The sequence below is a fragment of the Colobus angolensis genome, unplaced genomic scaffold (genome assembly GCF_000951035.1).
Source record: "Colobus angolensis palliatus isolate OR3802 unplaced genomic scaffold, Cang.pa_1.0 Scaffold2, whole genome shotgun sequence".
NCBI classification, from domain to species: domain Eukaryota; kingdom Metazoa; phylum Chordata; class Mammalia; order Primates; family Cercopithecidae; genus Colobus; species Colobus angolensis.
Genome location: NW_012115154.1, coordinates 23,066,669 through 23,087,952, shown reverse-complemented (window position 1 = coordinate 23,087,952; position 21,284 = coordinate 23,066,669). Strand labels below are relative to the sequence as shown.

Below are 21,284 nucleotides of genomic sequence, written 5' to 3'. Positions count from 1 at the left end.
CCTTCTAGACACCAAGGTTTGCCGATTCTCTCACATCTTCCTCCTTTCTGCCCCTCATGACATCGCTTTAGTGGATGCCTCTTTCACCTGGGTTATTGCACTTGTTTCTTAACAGGCCTCTTGTCTTTAGTCACCCAGCCAAGCAAACCCAGCCAGCCCACCCAATCCATTCTTTTCACATGGACAGTCATCTTTGTATGAAATCTGTGCTACTTTTCCTGTGTGAAATCCTTCAGTGGCCCTGCATATACCCCAGAATGAAGCACAGACTTTTTTGTGTGGTGTGTAAGAAAGCCCATTCATGGTCTGCTCTGTATTCACCTGTTCAGTGCCTTCAACACTGCTCCCTCTTTCTTGATGTATAGATTTTTGCCTGACACCCAGACGATCACGAGGGTTCTGCTCACATATCTCCTTTTACAGAATCTTTCCCTAATGGTGGTGAAACTCCAAATGCCCCAGCCTTTAAGTTGGAAGCTCAGGAGCGCCATGTGCATGGCCCCACCGCAGCAGTGATTGTGCTGTCTCCTGGTTTGTCCAGCCCATCTGTCTTGAGGGCAGACCATGCCCAGTACTTGACTCACACTAGCCTCCGTTAGTTGGTCGGTGAATCATGACTTGTTGCTTTTGATTGTCCCCAGAAGTTTCATTGGCATATTATTCAGAGTAAAAGGCTGTTAATTTTTATATGGGGAATATGGTGTGTTTTTATTAAAAATTGCTTTATGCCCAATAATTATTTCTGTAATTCAAGAGTGCAGTACAGTATTGCCCATTTTAATTTGTGTGGGTTTTCTTGTTTTTTAGGTTATTCAGCTTCTCAAGGCTGGAAAAGCGAAGGAAGTTTCCTACAATGCACTAGCCTCACACATAATCTCAGAGGATGGGGACAATCCAGAGGTGGGAGAAGCTCGGGAAGTCTTTGACTTACCTGTTGTAAAGGTCAGTAGTAAATAGAATTTGTTTTATATCTTTTCCTCATGTATCTTGCAGACAGTACCTTGAAGTTTCAATATAGCTCTTTTCAGTATCTTTGCTAAAGTCCTGTTTTATTTTATTTTTATTTTTTATTTTTTTATTTATTTACTTTTTTGAGCTGGAATCTTGCTCTGTTGCCCAGGCTGGAGTGCAGTGGTGCAATCTTGGCTCACTGCAACCTCCACCTCCCGGGTTCAAGTGATTCTCGTGCCTCACCCTCCCAGGTAGCTGGAATTACAAGTGCCTGCCACCATACCTGGCTAATTTTTGTATTCTTAGTAGAGACAGGGTTTCACCATGTTGGACCAGGCTTGTCTTGAATTCCTGACCTCAGGTGATCCACCTGCTTCAGCCTCCCAAAGTTCTGGGGTTACAGGCATTGCCACCATGCCTGTCCCTGAAGTCCTGTTTTATGTGGAAAGTTGCCAGATAACTGTGGGCATCTTTAACATCTGAGTAACTTCCCTTAGCTTCAGGCCCTTTCAGCTAAACCAAGGCAGAGCATGGTTTCTGTATGTCATAAGTAATCCTCGGTCATCCTTTATGCCTGCTACAGAACTTGTCCCATGTTACCACTGCCTGGAAGTTTTCTGAGCCAAGGAAACCTGTCATGGGAAACAGATCTGATGCCTTGAATCAGATGGGTGTTTGAATTATCGTAAGAGTGTATTTCATTCCAAAAGCAGGCTAAGGCCTGTCAGGAGGTAACTCTTAGGACAGGGTTACTTTCCATCCCCACTGTGGCAAGTTGTCCTCATTTTCAGTTAGCTGAAGGGAGTCCCCCATTAACTATGTTGTTGAACTCTTTTCTGACAAGAGTCACAATGACCTTTAGTCACACTGTCTACCCAGTGGTCGTCTGGGGTGTATCTAGCTTGACCTATGGGTAATTTGTTGCAGAAAATGGGGGATTCAGCTGGTGGAAGAATTGTTCAGATTTTGTTTATCCACCTACTGTATTATGTTATAGCTAATAAGTTAGTTGACGTCTGTTAAAATGTATGTTTTAAAAATTTGTTAAATTTTGTAATTCCAGTGCTTCAATTTTGCTTCAGATCTTCTCTATTATTTGTTTTAAAATAGTTCTATACCACTACCACTTTTTCCCTTTTCATGTTATTAAATGCTTTGCCTTAAAAAGAAATCAGTATGAAAGTTACCGTGGTTTAACAATAACAGTGTTAGGAATTAAGAAAGATTGCCAGCCTGGTGCAGTGGGACTCACCTGTAGTCCCAGCTACTTAGGAGGCTGAGGTGGAAGGATTGTTTGAGGCCAGGAGTTCAAGGCTGCCATGCACTGTGATCACACCTGTGAATAGCTGCCGTACTCCAGTCTGGGTAACACAGTGAGACACCATCTCTTAAACAAAAAGGAAAAGGGAAAAAAAATAGAAAGATTGCCCTTAAGTCAAATTGCGGGGCCAGAGAAGCCGCTGGATGCTGGGAAGTGGTGACCTCCCCAGTACCCAGGGTCGGAAACTGCCTTGTAGTTTTACAAACTCGAGTTTCTTTTCCTTTCCTTTCCTTTTTCCTTTCCTTCCCCTTCCGCTTCCCTGATGGTATCTCACTCTGTCACCCAGTCTGGAGTGCCGTGGTGCGATCTCTGTTCACTGTTCACTGTTAAAGTGATTCTCGTGACACAGCCTCCTGCGTAACTGGGATTACTGACGTGCGACACCACGCCCGGCTAATTTTTGTATTTTTATTAAAGACGAGGTTTCACCTCATCACTTGAACTCCTGAGGTTCAAGACACCTCAGGAGTCTTGAACTCCTGACCTTACGTGATCTGCCTGCCTCAGCCTCCCAAAGTGCTGGGATCACAGGCGTGAACCACCGCGCCCGGCCACAAACTCGAATTTCGGAAATAAATCTGAAAGTGGATCTGTCTCAAGACAAGCTGTTTATAAACCATACTTGAGACTGCTGTAGAAGTCAGAATGACAATGAATTTGTGGTGGTAATGGTCACGTCCACGCACTAATGGGCCCGGTTCAGTGTGGCCCACTTAGACTTGCCGTGGGTGCAGACTCCTTTGTGGAGACTGAGTATCAGCAGGTTTCCTGGTTTGTTTACCCAATGCCCCTTTGTGTGACTTACCACAGGGATGAGGTCCTGAGCTGGGGCACCCTCTTCTTTGGAACATGTTTTTGTCCCTGGCTTGCTTCCTTGTACTGCTGTAGGAACAGTATCTGTCCCTTCCTTCCCCTTCTTACAAATTTTCTTTCTCTCAGACAATAGCCTGGAGCTATTGTCTCATTAAAGTGACTTTGCATATCTTATGCAGATTTTATGTGAAAGGGTAATCTTCCTAACACATCCTTGGGGCCTAGGTGATTGTTGCCAGGCCAACTACCAGAGGTAGTTCTTAAACCTGCCTGACTCCAAACCCCTTTTTTGTAATAAATACTTTGTAGCACGCCCCTCATTATCCAGAAATGAATCAATACATAAGCCAACCTTTAAAATATGTATATATAAACTGAAATTTGTTGCCTAAACTGAAATGTGAAGGTGAAATAAAAAGGAAAGTAAATAATAAATATATATTTCAATGTGTAAACACTTGGGCATGGCTTTTGCTATATGTAGAGTCACTGCCTGTAGCTGCTGCAATTGCAGAATGATCTCATACCCCACAAGTGGGGTTGCCACTGTGAGGTGACATTTCAGAATGGTGATCAATTCCTGTAAAGTTCTGAGCTAAACAAAGCAGTCTTCCTTCATTTTACACAGTATTCATATTCCTGGGAAAGTCAGTATATAAGGCTAAATAGAAATACCCATTACTTGTACAATTAACAGTTAGCTTCTAGGATTATCCTCATTTTGCCAAGGTAGTTTACTGTATTCAAACCCAACTTTTTCCCCCTCTGGCTATAGTGTTTTAAAATGAGTGACAGACGTATTTCATCTGTACCCAGTAGCATTCCAGCCTGCTTGTAATTTGTGGCAGCACCTGTATTGTCCAGGGACTATTGTGTTACATTACAAGGTGATAGAGTATTTCGGAGCTGATCCAACAGTTTGCCTTCACTCTAAGATATTTCAAGTAGATCCTGATATTCTTAGTTTGAACCTATGGGCCTGTCTTATTTTGGATTCTGCTGCTAATAGTTGAGTCTGAATTCATATGACTGAAGGCTGAGACCTGGTTCCCTAGAGGCATATCTGTTGGCCTTTACCTTGATAGGAAGTTTGACAATGCATTTTAAAAATAAGGCATCTTTATACACAGTGGCAGTTTATCTGTCATTTACATATTTGAGTCTTATAAATGTTTAAAACTTCTTTCTTTGGGCACCAAAACTTTTTAAATTATTTTTTTAATTGAGATATTTTTCTCAGTGGCCTTTGGGTATCATTGGAAATGTTAATTTTGCTGACTTGTAGTGGGCTTATTTAATTTAATTTTTTTTTTTGAGACAGAATCTCCCAGGTTGGAGTGCAATGGTGTGATCTCAACTCACTGCAACCTCTGCCTCGGGGTTCAAGTGATTCTCCTCTTTCAGCCTCTCAAGTAGCTGGGATTAGAGGTGCACACTACCATGCCTGGCTAATTTTTGTATTTTTAGCAGAGACAGTGTTTCACCATATTGGCCAGGCTGGTCTCAAACCTCTCACCTCAAGTGATCTGCCCGCCTTGGCCTCCCAAAGTGCTGAGATTACAGGCATGAGCCACTGCGCTCAACTGGCTTATTTTTATATATTGTTCTTTGCCTTTAGGATAAATAGTTCCTTATTACTTTGCTTTTATAGTTCTCCATTTCTGCTTTATACTGTGGCCTACATCCTAATTTTGCATTATTTTATCTAAACTTATCTAAAGTAGGGCCTCAGTGATTCTACTCTGCCTGGATGGGACTTTATGATAGCCAGCAGTCTTTAACCTGGGATATCCTACCCAAGCTCCCTGGAGGGAGATTTTCAGCATGTATGCTGCCTGGATGGTTGTAAGGTAATAGGTAACATTTCCGGACTGGCCCTTCCTAAGGCTGCCTGAGAACACGCCTGTGGTCACAGTGGCCCCTCCCACTTTACATGGAAGAATCAAACCTTCACCCATCCTAATCTTATAGTGCATTGCCCCAGGCTCTGAAAATTCTCGCGGACAGCAGACGGAAGGACAACTAGAAAGACTGGTTTTAGGGACTCTCCCCTTAGTGCCCAGTCACGGCATCATGAGCAGAGAGGGGTTTCTGGGTGTCGCTGTGGAGAGGAGAGCTTGGTCCACACGAAGGTGTTCTGAATTGAGAAGTGTCAAGGCCAATACAGATTCCTGATGCTGGCCCATTTTTAAAATTTAACTGGAATTTTTCTAGGACTATCAAAAAGTGTGAAGATATGTTGGATAAGGCACATAGATAGAAAAATTAAGTGCCTTCTTTCAGATTTCAGATAACTAATCCAATAACTTACTTAAAACCTTTGGTAAATGTCAAATCATCATGAAATAATTATCCCAGGCACAGCGGCCAATCTTTATTTTATTTTATAAAATGTTTAATATTCCTCTTCTCACAGAAAATACGCTTATTTAGAGTTATGCTGAAAACTTGTAGATGTCATCTAAAACACGATAAGGGAGGCGTTTCATTGTCGGAAATTTATTTACGGTGTACATGACAAAAATGGCTTGAAGATCATTAGCTTGGAATATGAGTTGCAAGAGACCAAAGACTTCCTTTCTCTTTTTCATTGTTACATCCCCAGTGCCTTGCACCATTTCTGCATAAAATAGATTCTCAATAAATATTTGATGAATGAATTGATGGATAGATAATGAGTATATATGTATGTTTCAGTTGGCTGAAGTTTCTGGAAGTCAGCTGCCTTCCAGAATGTAGTAATGGGGGCATTACTACATTTTTAGATAGTAATTTTGTGAAGTAGAGCTATCAGGACAATGGTTTGTGTAATTATAAAAATTAAACATAGAAACAGGATAATTTTTCAAAAATATAAATTACCCAGAAAAGTAGTAATTAATCTGTTTTATAATTAATCTCAGTTTTTAGAATTTATAAAAAAGATTTTCAGGCAGTTAGAAATAATTTTTATGGCTTACAAACATTGTATCTACTTGACTTCACTAAAACAAACAAACACCTCATGAATTTAGACTTGATTGAATTTGGGATTCAAGAAGGGAGCATATGAGGGGCTGACTGTGCCCTGGATGAGGTGGCAGCGGTGGTGAGGCAGGATGGGTGACAGTTCCCCTGTCCTAATCGTGGGGTCAGCAGTAATAAGTGTGTAAACCTGGAACTTAAATGTTTATACATAATTTTTTAAAAAATATGGTAGTGCTTCATTCTATAATTGGATTTTTCATCTTCGGTATTAGTAACTAATCTTTGACTATAATATTTCTATTTGAATATTCATACTTGTAATCTGGATATTTTAAAATAGACTTTAAATTTCTAAGAACAACACTAGTAAAATAGTATCATGCCACTTGTAAATTGAGAATACTTTTTTATTTAATCTTTTCTTTTTCAGCCTTCTTGGGTGATTCTGTCCGTTCAGTGTGGAGCTCTTCTGCCGTATCCTTTTTTTTTTAGTGGGGGAGGAGGGAAAGGGTAACTCTGGGTTTAAGACTGAAAGAAATGATAGTTAACGGAGTGAAAAGTGGATTCATTCGTTAGGATAGATTGTTTTGTCTACATCTTATATTCCTACTATTTTCCATCCTGTTTCAAATTTTGTGTACCTGATCCTTGTCATTACTCATGTTAAAAGGGGGCTTAGCTGTGACAAGTAGTTCTAGGCCAGGAGCTGGAGGCAGGAGCTCCGGTTCTCTTCAGCTTTTGTGGTGCTAGCTAGATGAGGAGTATTTCTAAAATTCTAAGTCTTATTTGAATTGTTTGAAGAGTAAATTGGGGAAGAGAAGTGAGAAGAAAATTTATAACATGCATTGTTAATCCTTTTAATTGCATTGGGTAGAAGGATTATTGATTCAGTGCACATGTGCTGTGGGTTGAGTATTGAAAATAGAGTGATGAAGAAGACCATTTCTGCCCTCAGGGAGCTTCCTTGCTTGCATTGTTCCTTCATGGAGCATTAATGGAAGTGCCCCTGCCCTGGCACTGTGTCAGGAGCCAGAAATGATGCATTCTACAGGCCTCCTGTTTATTCTCCTAGGCCTGGTGGCTCCCTTTTCATCCTAAAAGGATGATGCTTCATGGGACTGTTATTTCAAGTGTAACTTGCTTGTGGAAATCATATCTTTTGCAAGTACCTGATACCATACAGTTGCTAAAATTTTAGACCTGGCAAGAGATTATGTCATGTGCTCTATTTTATCTTGCAGCTATGCCAGGCAGTTCCCTTGAACGCACTTATTACCCATTGAGTCAATGCAGATGGAAGGAAACTTATCATGAAATATTTATAGAGAAATAGAGAAAACATTCCTCTACAAGCAGTTCTTCTTGGAGGATGTGTAGAACTTTAGCAACTCCAACTCAGAAGTTCTAATATTTTCTTGTATGTAGCCTAAAGAGTTGGAGGAAATTCGTTTCTGTTTTTATTTTGTTGTTATTTATTACTTTTATAAGAAGTGAAAAAGACTGGGAATAGAGCTAAGAGGCTGGTTTTGCTGTTCTACGTCATTTATTCTCTATACAAGACTCCTTAAGAAGCTGAGTTTTTTGTTTTTTTTTTTTGAGACAGTCTCGCTCTGTCACCCAGGCTGGAGTCCTGTGGCATGGCCTCGGCTCACTGTAACCTCTGCCTCCCAGGTTCAAGCAATTCTCCTGCGTAACTGGGACTACAGGCACACACCACCATGCTCAGCTAGTTTTTGTATTTTTAGTAGAGACAGGGTTTCACCATGTTGGCCAGGATGGTCTCCATCTCTAGACCTTGTGGTCCGCCCGCCTCGACCGCCCAAAGTGCTGGGATTACAGGCATGAGCCACCGCGCCCGGCCACTGGGATCTTCTTTGAGCTCTTACTTGCCCATCCGTAAGAACAAAAATTGTACCACTGTGCTCTAGCCTAGGCGACAAAAGCAAGACTCCATCTCAGAAACAAACAAACAAGGGAGCCCGGGAGACTCACTGGTAGACAGTGTGCTCTGAGATTTGCCTTTGTTAATATTTCCCAAAGTCTTTGGAAGTAGAAAATCCATGAGCTTAGTTAGGTTGGAAGATGGAAACAGATCTTGGGTAATAGGGCTGAAGATATCATTGCAGTCTACAGAGTTTTTTTTACAGCCAGAGAAGTCTCAAATGTTTATAAGATTCATCTGTATATGATTTTGGAATAGAATTTTAAAATTCTATTTAAATTTGGAATAGAATTTTTAAACTGATATTTTTCTTGATTCACCTATCTCAATCAGTATATTTTTCTCCTATAGGGAAAGAGAAGCAATACTTTAACCCATTTTGAATTCTGCACACTCCAGATTATTCAAAAAAAGTCATTGTTTGCTCTGAATAGCCTGTGAATTACAGGCGTGTAGAGATCATGACTGCCTTGTGTCTTGTTAAATTTGCAGTGTGTGATGTGTAGTAAGTGCTTATTAATCATTTTGAATGAATTTTCAAGATCAGCTTTAGAAATAGGAAGGATCTTTGGAATCATATATTCCAACTTTTGTTTCAAAAAAGGGGAAATTGAAGCTCGCAGTTATCTTGCCTAAGTTCACAAAGTTAGCGGAGATAATAAAACTAGAGCTCAGTCAAGCCCTTATGAAGGATTCTTCCTACTGTGCGACAGAAGCAGTCACAACATTTCGTTCTAAAAGAAGCAAGACATTTTAATTTTGCTTTTAAAATAACTGCTGTGCCATTTGTGTGTATGTGTATATGCACGTGTGTGTTTATATGTGTGTATAGTTAGCTAGCTATCAGAGATCAAAGGGCTTCCCCATCTGAGTGTATTTTGCCCATTTGATTTATGATATAAGTGGAGAGATTGGATTTCAAAATGTACTTTACGGAAAAGCACTCAGTTCTTTCTGTGCACCCACTGCTCTCTATTCCACTCTGCCCTCTACTCTTCTTTGTCTATCTTAAGTCTGTCTCTTTCTTAAATGGACTGAGTGGGGACAGAGTGGGTGGGTAATGTCTGTTAGTGAAGTACAGGTTGCACTAATCTTATTTCATTGTAATCTTAATAACTATAAAACAGAGTAAATGGTTTTTCTCCAGAATCATGTCAGATTTTTTTTGGAATCACTGCCTGCCTTTCTCAGGTAAGCATGGTTACAGTTAGTCTTGAGTTATTTATATGTGACACTTCTGAGTTTTTGTATGTGGATTTATGACCTGTTTGTTAACCAGTTTTAGAGAAGCTATTTCCTAAACTGACTGTATATTTAATATGAACTCATGACACTTAAAATTATTTAAATATTTGTGCTTGCTTTTAAGATACAAAGTTTTTAATGAATGAAAATGGTCTTTATAATTAAAAAAAACAAAGATTTAAAACTTGAATATGAAAAAATATTAAAAATGAAATTAAAAGATGACAAGGAAAATTCAGTTAGAAATACAGGCAAAGAATTTTCTTAATAAATAAAGGGATTATACAGATCAATAAGAATAAAAAAGACCTTAGCAGATAAGGCAGAGAAATGAATTTAGAATCTATAAAGAGGAATTACTAATAATAAGTGTAACAAAACATTTGATGCACTTTATAATCAAAGACATGAACATTTTAATAGCAATGAGATAAGCGTTTTTGCTCATGGAATTTGTAACAGTGTGTTCGGTGTTGGTGGAGATGCTGAGGACAGACTCCTGCTTCCTGCTGCCAGGAATGGGAGTCAGCACAGCAGCTTCCTAGGAAAGGGGAGCAGTGTAGCCTTAAAATACTCATTTCATTTTCACCTGCATTTCTTTTATGTTTAGAAACTTATTCCAAGTCGGCCGGGCGTGGTTGCTCACGCCTATAATCCCAGCACTTTGGGAGGCGGAGGCGGGTGAATCACCTGAGGTCAGGGGTTTGAACGTCTGTACTAAAAATACAAAATTAGCTGGGTGTGGTGGCACACACCTGTAATCCCAGCTACTTGGGAGGCTGAGGCAGGAGAATTACTTGAACCTGGGAGGTGGAGGTTGTGGTGAGCCAAGATTGCACCGTTGCAGTCCAGCCTGGGTAACAAGAGCAAAACTCCGTCTCAAAAAAAAAAAAAAAGAAAAAGAAACTTATCCCAAGTCGATAGAAGGAAGGACAGACTGACACATAAAGGTGCTCACATTTATTGATAAGCATTATTTTATAAGATGGTAGAATTGGAAATAATCAGATCATCCACTATTTGGAAATGTTTAAGAAACCTATTGTATATACTTACACAGTAGTCTAGCTGCTTAGCCATTTTTGAATTCTGTTTTATGAAAACATATAAAGACATGGGAAACGTTTTAAATGACAAAAGCAGGCCATAGCCTAGGTGTGTACAGTATTACACCAACCAAATATATGAGAGCTATCTGAAATGAGGAACCAAAATGTTAACAGTGGTTAGTTCTGAGTATCTGAATATTTAATTTTTTTATTGTATTTTGTTTTTCTAATTCCCAGCTAAGAAAAACCTCAAATCATAATAAAAACTATTTGAAAAAAATCAAATTGTTACTGTTTAAAGTCGTTTTACGAATTATGTGGAGTAATTTGTTTAAAATTAGTAGTCCTTAGGAAGGTAAAAGTGCTCTGTAGGATGTCCCATCTCGTTTGACCTGACAGTCCTCATCCCAGGCTGTCATTTTGGTGCTCATACGTGATACTTTTGAGAAAGTATTTAGTCATCTTTCTCTATGCACACCTTTGAGAAAAGGGCACATTCAAGTTATTAGGTGAGACGGAAAGAAATTTGGTTATAATCTTGTTTTTCCTTATGCCTTTGTGATAGAGGATTATGGAGCTGGATAGTATTTGATTTAGCATTGTTAGGTTGGCCAGACTCAACAGTTAATACAAAGAATCTCACCTGTCTGAAGCCTTCTTTCTGACTTGATCCCTCCTCTGTCCAAGTAATAAGTAAATTTATCTGTGGTTACTGTGTTTTTGTTTGTGTCTTTTATATTCTGGAAGTTCTCTAAAATCCTGTTTTTGTTTTTGTGACATTAATTTGATGGAGATCCTTCAAGTAGCAAAGTTGGCTTATTTTTTTTCTCTTTAACAGGAATTTTGTTGGTATTTATATTTTGCAATGTTTTTTCATATCTGTTATAAGTGTATGTTTACATGAATGATCTTTAAAGTTGGCTAAAATGAGAAAACCTTTTAAATGCTGGGTGCTGTGGTTACATGTAATTTTTATTGTTTTCCTCTACTTCTCTGTATGTTCCAAATTTACAATCAACGTATCAGAAAAGTTTTAAAAATGAAAACATTACTACTTATGTATAAACACAATGTACTTTGGCTAAAATGTGAATTTTTCATTTAATTTTATTTGCACCGGTTGGATTTCTGGGTTTCAGAGACTCAGAGCCAACTATCCAGAAATGATTCCAATTGAATGAGAAAGGGAGAGAGGACGAAGGGCCACGCTGAGTTTGGGACAGGGACAGGGAGTCCTATGGGCATTTTTCAGAGATGAAGGTCACAGTGACATGGGATTTTGAAGACTTGATTTGGTGAAATAAATAAGAAAGTCAAAAGTATGTGAGTATAAGATGATTATAGGGTTTCAAATGAGGTAATTAGATATTGTTAAATATTAACTATGAGTTTAGCACCAGAGAATATTGTTAGTCTTCCAAAGAACTGAGTTATGTTTATCAGAGTTTATATTTGTAATAGATTGTTATATAATACATGTAATAAATTAGGTATAGTATAGACATACATACAGGATACATATATGACCACTCGGGGGGCACAGTATGACTGTATGAGCTTAGGAAGGATGGCATCAGTCTGGATTGTGAGGCGAGGGAAGCCTTGATAGAGAGGATGTAAGGTTTGAGTGGCCCTGAAAGAATGGACAGAATTGGAGGAAATGGGAAGGGAGGAGGGCATTCTGCATAGAGCAAGTTGGAAGGAGAAGTCAGGAGTACACAGACGCTAGGTAAGAGGAGACTGGTGTCAGCCAACGGTGTGCATTTGCATGTAGAAGAAAAAATGATCAGGCGGGTAGATGGATAGAGACGATGGGAAAACAAGGTATATGAGTTTGAACTGGCTAAAGTAGATAGCAGGATGCTTCATCACCCTTTTTTCCTCGTTATTTGATTTTGGGTTGCAAATACTTACCTCAGAAAATTTGGGAGACAAAAAGCAAACAAAATTAGAATCACTTGTGATCATTGCAGGTAAAACTGATCCAGGAGCTCTGAGGATGACTTGCAGGGCAGGACAGAGGCTGGAGTTTTGACAAATGGAGATTGAATTCAGGGTAGCAGATACAACATGGGACTTAGCAACAGATGGGACTCAGCAGGTACTGGGGACGTGGGATGCTGTGGTGCAAAGAGTGAGAAGCCAACGCTCACTGTATACCTCCCTGCGCCAGATCCCATGGTGGTTGCCAAAGATTATGTCATTGTTTCAGCTGGGGAGCACCAGGAGAGTGGCAGCACCGCTGATGGAGCTGGGAAATAGGGAGGATCCTGATTGGCGAGGGGAGATGGTAACACTGGTTTGAAACACACTTTGGGCTGTTGATAAGATATGAAGTGTAGGAACTTGGAGATCCTGTGGCATGAAGGAAATTCCCACAGAGCATGATAGAGAGAGGAACAGATAACTGGGAGTAGAGCCTTGGATAGCACGCATTGGTAGAGAGATTTGGGGAGAAAAAAAAGAAGGAGCTTGAAAACAGATGATACTGGAGGAGTAGGATATTATTTTTAGAAGCCAAGATAAAGTCAGATTTAATCATTTTTATTTTCATTGCTGGGAAATAACAACAACCCAGGTAAAGATTTAGAGCAGAAATTAGTAGAAGATGGTTGTACATAGGTGTGTGTGTACATAGGTCCTATTCTGTGACCCAGAAAGCGGAGGAAAAGGATGATAGAAAGTGATACAGGAGTATCAGCTGGCTCAGTGAGCATCCCACAGGCTGAGGGGTCTAAGTAGATCTTGAGTTCTCAGCGGAGAAGTCACCAGTGTAGTCCCTGTGGGAACAGGAGGGTGGATATCCATAAAGAAACAACTGGGTGAGCAAACTGCTCAGAGAACGTGAATATCTTGATTCTTTGCAGTGGAATAGTGTCATTCGATTGTGTGGTCTGGGAAGGGGCTCTGCTGGTGACAAACTGGGCAGAGGCCCTACTCACCCACTGTCAGATGCAAAGTCGAATTTGACCTTGGTGCTAAACTTACCAAGGGGAGTGGCTGGGTCAATGGTGGCCAAAAGTTTAATTTGTTAGCAAGATCTGTGACAGTATTTTATATCCTTTCAGCAAATTCAGTGGATAAGAAAAATTAGAATCCAGAATTAGCGTGATCTTTGTGGGCCACTTGCTTTACTTCCCGCAGTTCATCACTTAACATAAGGAACTGGAATCCCCAGTGTGTCATGGGGTAAAATAAAAGCATTTCTTTTAAGTTGAGAAAGATTGTTCAAATAGGGATGGGGAAGACTTTAATAGTCACTTCTATGAAGAAACCCTGGAAATTGTAGTTTAAGAAAAGTGCTTTGGGAGCACTAATATTTTGTGGTTGCTAAAAAATGTTATTTTGGTTTTAAGATATATTAACAAACATATGTACAGTGTGCAGCTAAGGGACTTTGATCCAACAAATCCTTGATGGGTACTTCCTTTGTGACAGGAGCAATGCAAAGGGGTACAAATTAATTAAGATGCGATTTCTCTCTCAGTAAACATACTGTCTGTGAGGGTCAGACCTTGGGCAAATACGGTATGTTGCAACATATGCAAAAATGAAAGTGGGCCCCAGGTACAGAAACAGGAGGGAGTGCTCACAGTGGTTAGTCCTCACTGATTGGAGACTGTCAGAGGGATCTGCACCTTTTCTGCACACTGGAACACCCATGCGCACACACGCTCACATGCACGTGCCAGGCAGGACCCCAGCTTTACAAAAGGACTGTTTCTTGGTGGTTCTCAGTGACCTTCTGTCTTTTCCCCGTCAGGGTGTTGATACAAGCTGGAGCTCTTTGTTGGAGTCTTCCAGAGCTCTCCCAGGGAGAGGTAGGGAAGGGAGCTTGTCCAGCAGAAGTTGGGAAGCACAGAGATCATCTGCCTTCTTCTGACCCGGTATTGATGCAGGCTGAGGCCTCTGTTGTAATGTGCTGGGTAGGTTTTGGGGAATAGGTCAAGAGTGTAATGGAGAGCCTGGCCAGGTCATGATTTAAATCTAGAAGCCTAAAAAGTCCGTTCCATTCTGTATCTCAACAACAGTATTTCTTGACTGCCTACCCATGTGCCTTGCACTGTTCTAGGTACTGTGAAAGATCTCAGAGAAGTTGAGGACATCATGTAACACTCTTTAATGAGGAGTGTTAGAGTTCATAATCAAGACTGGACAAGGAGAAAATCCTGTAAGCTAGAATCAAGGAGTGTCTTACTGGGGGTGGTGAGGCCTGAAGAAGGAAAAGGGAGAGTGTTCCTGATTGGTTTAAACAAAAGCTTTTATTCCTGGGGACACAGACTTGAAATTCTCGTCCTCTGCTCCTGGTTGCTTTGGAGTATAGTTGGGAGGACAGATAAGCAAGCAGATAGTTGTAGAGTGTGAGAAGTATTTAGATTTCTGTCCAGCTTGCTGTGGGAGTACAGTGGTAATGCCACCTGAGCCGAGTCTTAGAGGAGGAGGTCAGAGGGTGGGCACGGCGGGGCACAGGAAAGCGGAACGTGGTGAGGACGGCAGGTGCACACGGGGGCAGTGCTCATGGGCAGGAGGAGGTGGTTAGGGGCCAGCCAGACAGGAAGGGCCTGGACGCCGCAGGGGAGCCTTTGGGTTTTAGCCTTACAGCACTGAGGAGACATTATTAGCCAACATGATAACATTGGTATTTTGGAAAGATGGTTTTTTAAAAAGAAAAGCACTTTTCCCCAATTATAAAATTAATGCTTTTGAAAATTTGGAAAATACAGAAAAGTATAAAAATGAAAATAAAAATGTCCCCATAATCCTGTCACTAAGTAACTATTGTTAACATTTTGGTGTGGAAAGAGCATTCTTAATTATGCTGATGGAGATTCATTAAATGAGCTGGTATGGATGTTCAAAGTCATTTAATCCAAACGTGCATCAGTGAAGAATCTGGGTCATGGAAGTTTTCCAAGTTGACATAAGCGAGTTATTGGAGGCATCGTATTAATTCCAGGTCTCCTCCATTCCTCCCTAGCTGATGTTCTTTCCACAGCAATCTACTGCACCCTGTTGAGGTCTACGCCTGTGACACAGGCCAAATAGGGTATAGGACTAGATTTACTGCAGTCAGTAAAATAAAATAATACTTAACTGAACATATAGGCAAATCTTGGTATTAAAGGCATATCTAGATTGTTTTTAATTTCATTTTTAATAAAGATTATATAATGACTCCTTGGATTAATCTGTATTATCATATAATTAAATCTCAGCTCTCTAAATGCTGTAGGATATAAATGTTTTTGTGAAAGCCTCTAATAAAAATAACCTGGTCCAGTCTTCTGAAATGTGACGTTGACTTACTAAATTAACAAGATATAAAATAATGATTTGAAAAGTGATTTTTAGAAAGCTAACATGTTCTTGTTACTAGTTATAGAGTAGTGTGTAGTACAAAATAATTTCTAGAAATGTTTGTAAAATTGATGAGAGTAGATGAAGAATGCTAGATTATTAGCAAGCTGCATACTGGCAGTTAAAAAGAGATTAATACGCTATTATCAGTACTTTTAAAACATTAACTTGAGACAAAGTTCAGGATTCTTCAACAACTATAATCCTCAACTTACGATAAATTTATCCAGAAAAAATTTACTTGGTTAAATGATTATCTTAGAATTAATGCTTATATTTTTATTTTTCTTAAATGTTCTTTTGCTTTTCAGACTCTAAAATTTCATTTTTTTAGAAATTGTTTTTGACTTTCCCAGCAGTAACTGCCCTTAGAGAAGCACTATAGAACAGTGGAAAGTCCAGTTTGGAGTTAGACCTGGGTGTAGACAGACCTGGGTTTTAAAAGCCAGCTTTTCCAATTATTAGGTGTAATTTAGTGTGTTTCCTTATCTTTAAAATGGGGCGAATGATTCCTGTTTCCCATGGCGGTTGGAAGGGTTAGCTGTATAGATAAAGCACTTGGCACAGTTCCTGGCACATAGTAGGCAGGCAATAAATGGTAGCTGTTTCTATTCTTACAGTGAAAGCCTGTTTGACCGCATAAGCCATTGTATCTGGAGTCGTTACTTCATCACTGAGCAAGCATAAGAAGTATTCCTTTTATGCTTGCCTTCTTTCTTTCCTTTGTTAAGTAGTATTTACATTTTCCCTTGAACTTATAAGCCACCATACTTTTATCTTTATTTTTATTTTATTCATTTCATAATTAGTATTTGTTATCCATTAGCATAAAGGCATTCCTAAAATACGATTTTGATATTGCTGTTGTATTTAAACATTTTCAAAAGTGACACAAATGGAAGCTGGAATGGTGTACTAGTTCTTCCTGCTTTTTTCCCCCTGACTGTTTTTGTTATAGACTGAAATAATCTTCCATTCTGCTTTTTGGAATGTGGATATAAATATTTTTAAATTCATTTGGTGACAACGCAAAAATAAGTAATTATATATGTAAAACTATTATGATAGGAGTGAAGTTTTTGTTATAATAAGCAGATAGCTAAGAGCTTCTCTATTTTTTCTACAGATATTCTTAGGTTAATTTTATTAAGGGAGAAACAGAATTGTTGCAGTATATTACTAAAGTGAAAATATAGCCATGCACAGATTGAAATGTATGGTAAAAGCCTTCTTTCTGACTTCCCATCAGGTGTCATCTGAAGACAGAAGTGCCCTGTGGGCTTTGGTTACGTTCTATGGGGGGGACTGCCAGCTGACCCTCAATAAGAAATGCACGCATTTGATTGTTCCAGAGCCAAAGGGGGTAAGCATTTCTTGTGCCACCACCTTTTTGTATGTCATTTAAGAATTTCTAGTAATCACATGTCTTTTTTGAGCTTCTTTTTAATTAATTATTATATTTCATTTACAAAAGCTGATTATATTGGTTTATATTATTTTTATCCAGCTTCATTCCACAAAAGATGTGAGATGATTGTAAATTGTAAGCCAAATATAACTTCTAAATACTATGAAATTTGGCTTCATTTTATGTGGAAAATAGGAAAATGTTATTAATCTGAAGAATTTCCTTTCAAATCCAGTAAAACTTTGGTTCATTTTTATTTGTTAAAAAAAAAAAAAATGTATTTTTAGTTCCCGTCACCATTTTTTTTTTTTTTTAAAACCTCATACCAGGTATGATTATAAACATGCGTTTAGTGAAATTTTTGATGTATTTTCTTCTTCTTAATCTGGAATATATGAAAATGACTTTTGTCTTGATAAGCAGAGGGCTCTCATCCTTGAGCAGCGGTGTGGCTGTATGGATTTTGTTTCCACAAGTAGAGTTCCTGGATCAGCAGCATCTGCCCTCCTTGGGTCCTTGTTAGAAATGCAGCCTGTTGGTCAGGCGCAATGGCTCACGTCTGTAATCCCAACACTTTGGGATGCCAAGGTGGATGGATCAGTTGAGGTCAGGAGTTCGAGACCAGCCTAACCAACATGAAGAAACCCCATCTCTACTAAAAATACAAAAATTAGCCAGGCGTGGTGGCATGTGCTTGTAATCCCAGCTACTCAGGAGGCTGAGACAAGAGAATCACTTGAACCCAGGAGGTGGAAGTTGCAGTGAGCCGAGATCACACCACTACACTCCAGTCTGGGTGACCGAGTGAGATTCTGTCTCAGAAAACAAAAAGAAATGAAGTCTGTCCAGCCTCTTCCCAGACCTAATCAAATGAGCCGAACAGTCAGTGTGTGATCAAGTCCTCTGGTGGGTGATTCTGATGCATACTAAAGTTTCAGAACCACTGTTCTATAGAAAGCATTATATAAAATTTATGAAGTGACTCCTAAAATTTAAATAAAAAACGTATTTTCCATGACAATTTAAGTGATAAACAGTATACTTTGGTTAAAATAGTGGGTTCTTTTTACATTAATGTTGATTTATAGCAAAAATTTATTTGATTTTTACATAGCTAATTTGAAGGGGTAATGAAACCTTTAACTTTTTTAACTGAGTTAGGATTATAATTTAAGAGGCACTATGTGAACAGAGTGGGTTTGTCAAAGCTGTTTTGAATTGTGATTTGACGTTTTAATTCTAGTGCCTTAATTTAGGGTTTTTCCCCCTTCCAAAATATTTTGATGATAAATCCTTAGTAACTCTTTGGGCTTTAGGATATAATATGTATTTTAAAGTATTTATTGACTTTAGACTAATTTGTACGTGTATAGCTAAAAATGGAATCTTTTAAAATTTTTACTTGGAAGGAAAAACAAATCTAAGTCATAAGGTCTATATATAAATACTTTAATTGAGTTTTATTTATCCCAACAAAGAGCCACTTAAAAGAAATCATTTTCTTTGGCTAAAACATGCTTGTGAGTAAGACAACAAATATGCTACTATAATTATATTTAGATAAAGCAAATACTCCATATATTTTAAAAGTTGATACTAAACATGATATTATATATAATATATTATGCATATAAAGATTATCTTATCTAAGTCAGTAGTGGAATTATAATATTGTCTTATGTAATATATTTGTTCTTCATTCTTGATTTCATTTATGGACTGGAAAAGATAAGTCTTTTTTTGCTTTTCCAATTTTAATTTCCCAGTTTTATATGAACTAATTCAACATAGGGAAAAATGAACTGCTATTTTAATGCTTACTGTGTTTCTTCTGCAACAGTAAATATTTGTTAAAAGCAGATTTTGTGTTTGCCAGTAATAAAAGTAACACTAATACGCAGCCATTAGTGAGCACTTACTAATTGCCAGTACCGTGCTGCTTGCGGCATGCAGTGAAGGAAGTCCTGCTGTCCCCTTGAGGAAACTGAAACACAGACACCCACCATTCCTTTCTCTAACCCCGTTCTGTACACATTACTGTTCCTAAGTAATTCTTTTTTCTTGAGGCAGAGTCTCACTCTGTTGCCCAGGCTGGGGTGCACTGGTGCGATCTCAACTCACTGCATCCTTCATCTCCCGGGTTCACACAATTCTCCTGCCTCAGCTTCCCAAGTAGCTGGGATTACAGGCACGCGCCACCACACCTGACCAATTTTTGTATTTTTGGTAGAGACCAAATGTTGGCCAGTCTGGTCTTGAACTCCTGACTCAAGTGATCTGCCCACCTCGACCTCTCAAATTGCTGGGATTACAGGAGTGAGCACTGCGCCCAGCCCTTAATTTTTAAGAAATCATAATGCCCACATGTAAAGAAAGAGAAAGAGAGCAATTAATAATGAAAAACAACCAGAATTTTTTAATGCTCAAGTATAACTACCCTAGAAGACAATGAAGTAGTAAGACACTACATGAGCCGGAAGTGGTGGCTCATGCCTATAAATCCCAGCACTTTGGGAGGCCGAGGTGGGAGGTCTCTTGAGCCCAAAAGTTTGAGATCAGCCTGGGCAACAAAGTGAGACCCCATCTTTACAAAAAATAAAAAAGTAGCTGGACGTGGTGACTCACACCTATAGTCCTAGCTACTTGGGAAGCTGGGGACGGAAGGATTGCTTGAGCCTGGGAGGTTGAGGCTGCAGTGAGCCGTGATTGCATCATTGATCTCCAGCCTGGGAAACAGAGTGAGACCCTGCTTCAAAAAAAAAAAAAACAACGATATTTGTAAATGTGTAACTTACATATATGAGCATATATTTTTATATATTACAATCATGAATATGGCAGCTGCAAAAAAAGATTAATGTTGTATATCTGTTGTAATGATGACATAAAGGGTATAAGTGATCATTGCACTTAGTGACATTTTCCAATGAAATTCAATGAAAAAAAAAAAACACTGACCAACTTGCAGTAAATTTTTGAATAAGCTAGAAATAATTCCTTTTTTTTTTTTTTGAAAATTAAGTACATTACCTCCAGATATTTTTTAATATGACTGACGGTACATTACCAGAATGTTTGCAGGATAATTCCTCGACTATGCAGCATTGTCTTGATCATTCTAGGAATTAGCATTGCCTCAACCATTTCCTTCCAGCCAGCTTTTGTGACAAATAACATAGGCTCTCACAAATTTCCAAAACTTCAGGGAGTGGTAACAGCTCTTCTTTAGTGTCAGATTTACTTTCAGCCAAGATCACAGGATCAGAAAGTGACAGCTGGACTTTGTATTCGTGTCTGTCTGTTGTCTTTAAGGCAGTAGTGTTTCATTCCTGTTGGATCCTGGTAGGCCTTGCACCCTTCTATGGCGTGGTGTTCCTTGCCTCACCTCACCTTTTCCCTGGTTCTTTCTAATTCACCCCTTGAAGGCTAAGAAGCATCAGTCTATAAAATGAACTGAAGGAGCCATATATTCCGGCATAGTCTGTTTATAAAACCAAAATGGTTTTAAGTTAATGTTAATTATAATTAGCCATTATGTTCTTGATTCATGATTATGTTGTGTTTGTGGCTTATGTAACTCAATAACCACAAATACTTGAAAAATTAAATCCCTTTAAAAAGACTGAATTTTTATCATTCCTTTAAATTATTGTATTTTATAATCTATTCCGATATAGATTTGTAAACTTAATAGTGGTGAATTTAAATAGTTGCTTTTAGTTTATAAGTTTTATGAGTGCTAGAGACCAGCTGACTATACACAAAAATAACATTTCTTTTTAAGGTAAATGTTTGTTTTTATTTTTTTTAATGAGCACATAGCAAAAGCTTGTGCAAATGGCATAATAAAACTACCTCTTATACTCTCGAAGTTTAACAATTTCAAATTGAAAAGAATGAAAGAATTTATAACTTAAAACCAACAGAAACAGGGTATGGTTATTAGTTGTTGGGGAGAGGGGACATGATTGACCCTTGAGGTCCTTAGCACTTCGTGAGTTAGAAGTTTTGAGGATACAAAATTTAGAATAATTTAGTTGATAAATTGGGTCAGGCAAAGGCATCTAAACATTGCTTTCCTCTTAAATCATCTTTGTTTAAACAGTTACTGTCTTTCAGTGATTAAAAACTACCTATCTTGGCCGGGCGCGGTGGCTCAAGCCTGTAATCCCAGCACTTTGGGAGGCCGAGACGGGCGGATCACGAGGTCAGGAGATCGAGACCATCCTG

General features: G+C 38.8%; 1 protein-coding gene across 1 annotated transcript in view; it reads left to right on the top strand.

Moving 5' to 3' along the window:
• The first annotated feature begins 376 nt into the window (after window positions 1-376).
• The window catches only part of PAXIP1 (PAX interacting (with transcription-activation domain) protein 1), a 56,479-nt gene continuing 35,571 nt past the window's right edge, over window positions 377-21,284 (top strand). Inside the window, exons 1-5 of the mRNA XM_011941533.1 lie at window positions 377-942; window positions 6,483-6,526; window positions 9,122-9,185; window positions 14,052-14,214; window positions 16,896-17,009. Coding sequence (XP_011796923.1) covers window positions 9,127-9,185; window positions 14,052-14,214; window positions 16,896-17,009 — 336 coding nt within the window. The 5' untranslated portion in view covers window positions 377-942; window positions 6,483-6,526; window positions 9,122-9,126. The remainder of the gene's footprint in view (window positions 943-6,482; window positions 6,527-9,121; window positions 9,186-14,051; window positions 14,215-16,895; window positions 17,010-21,284) is intronic.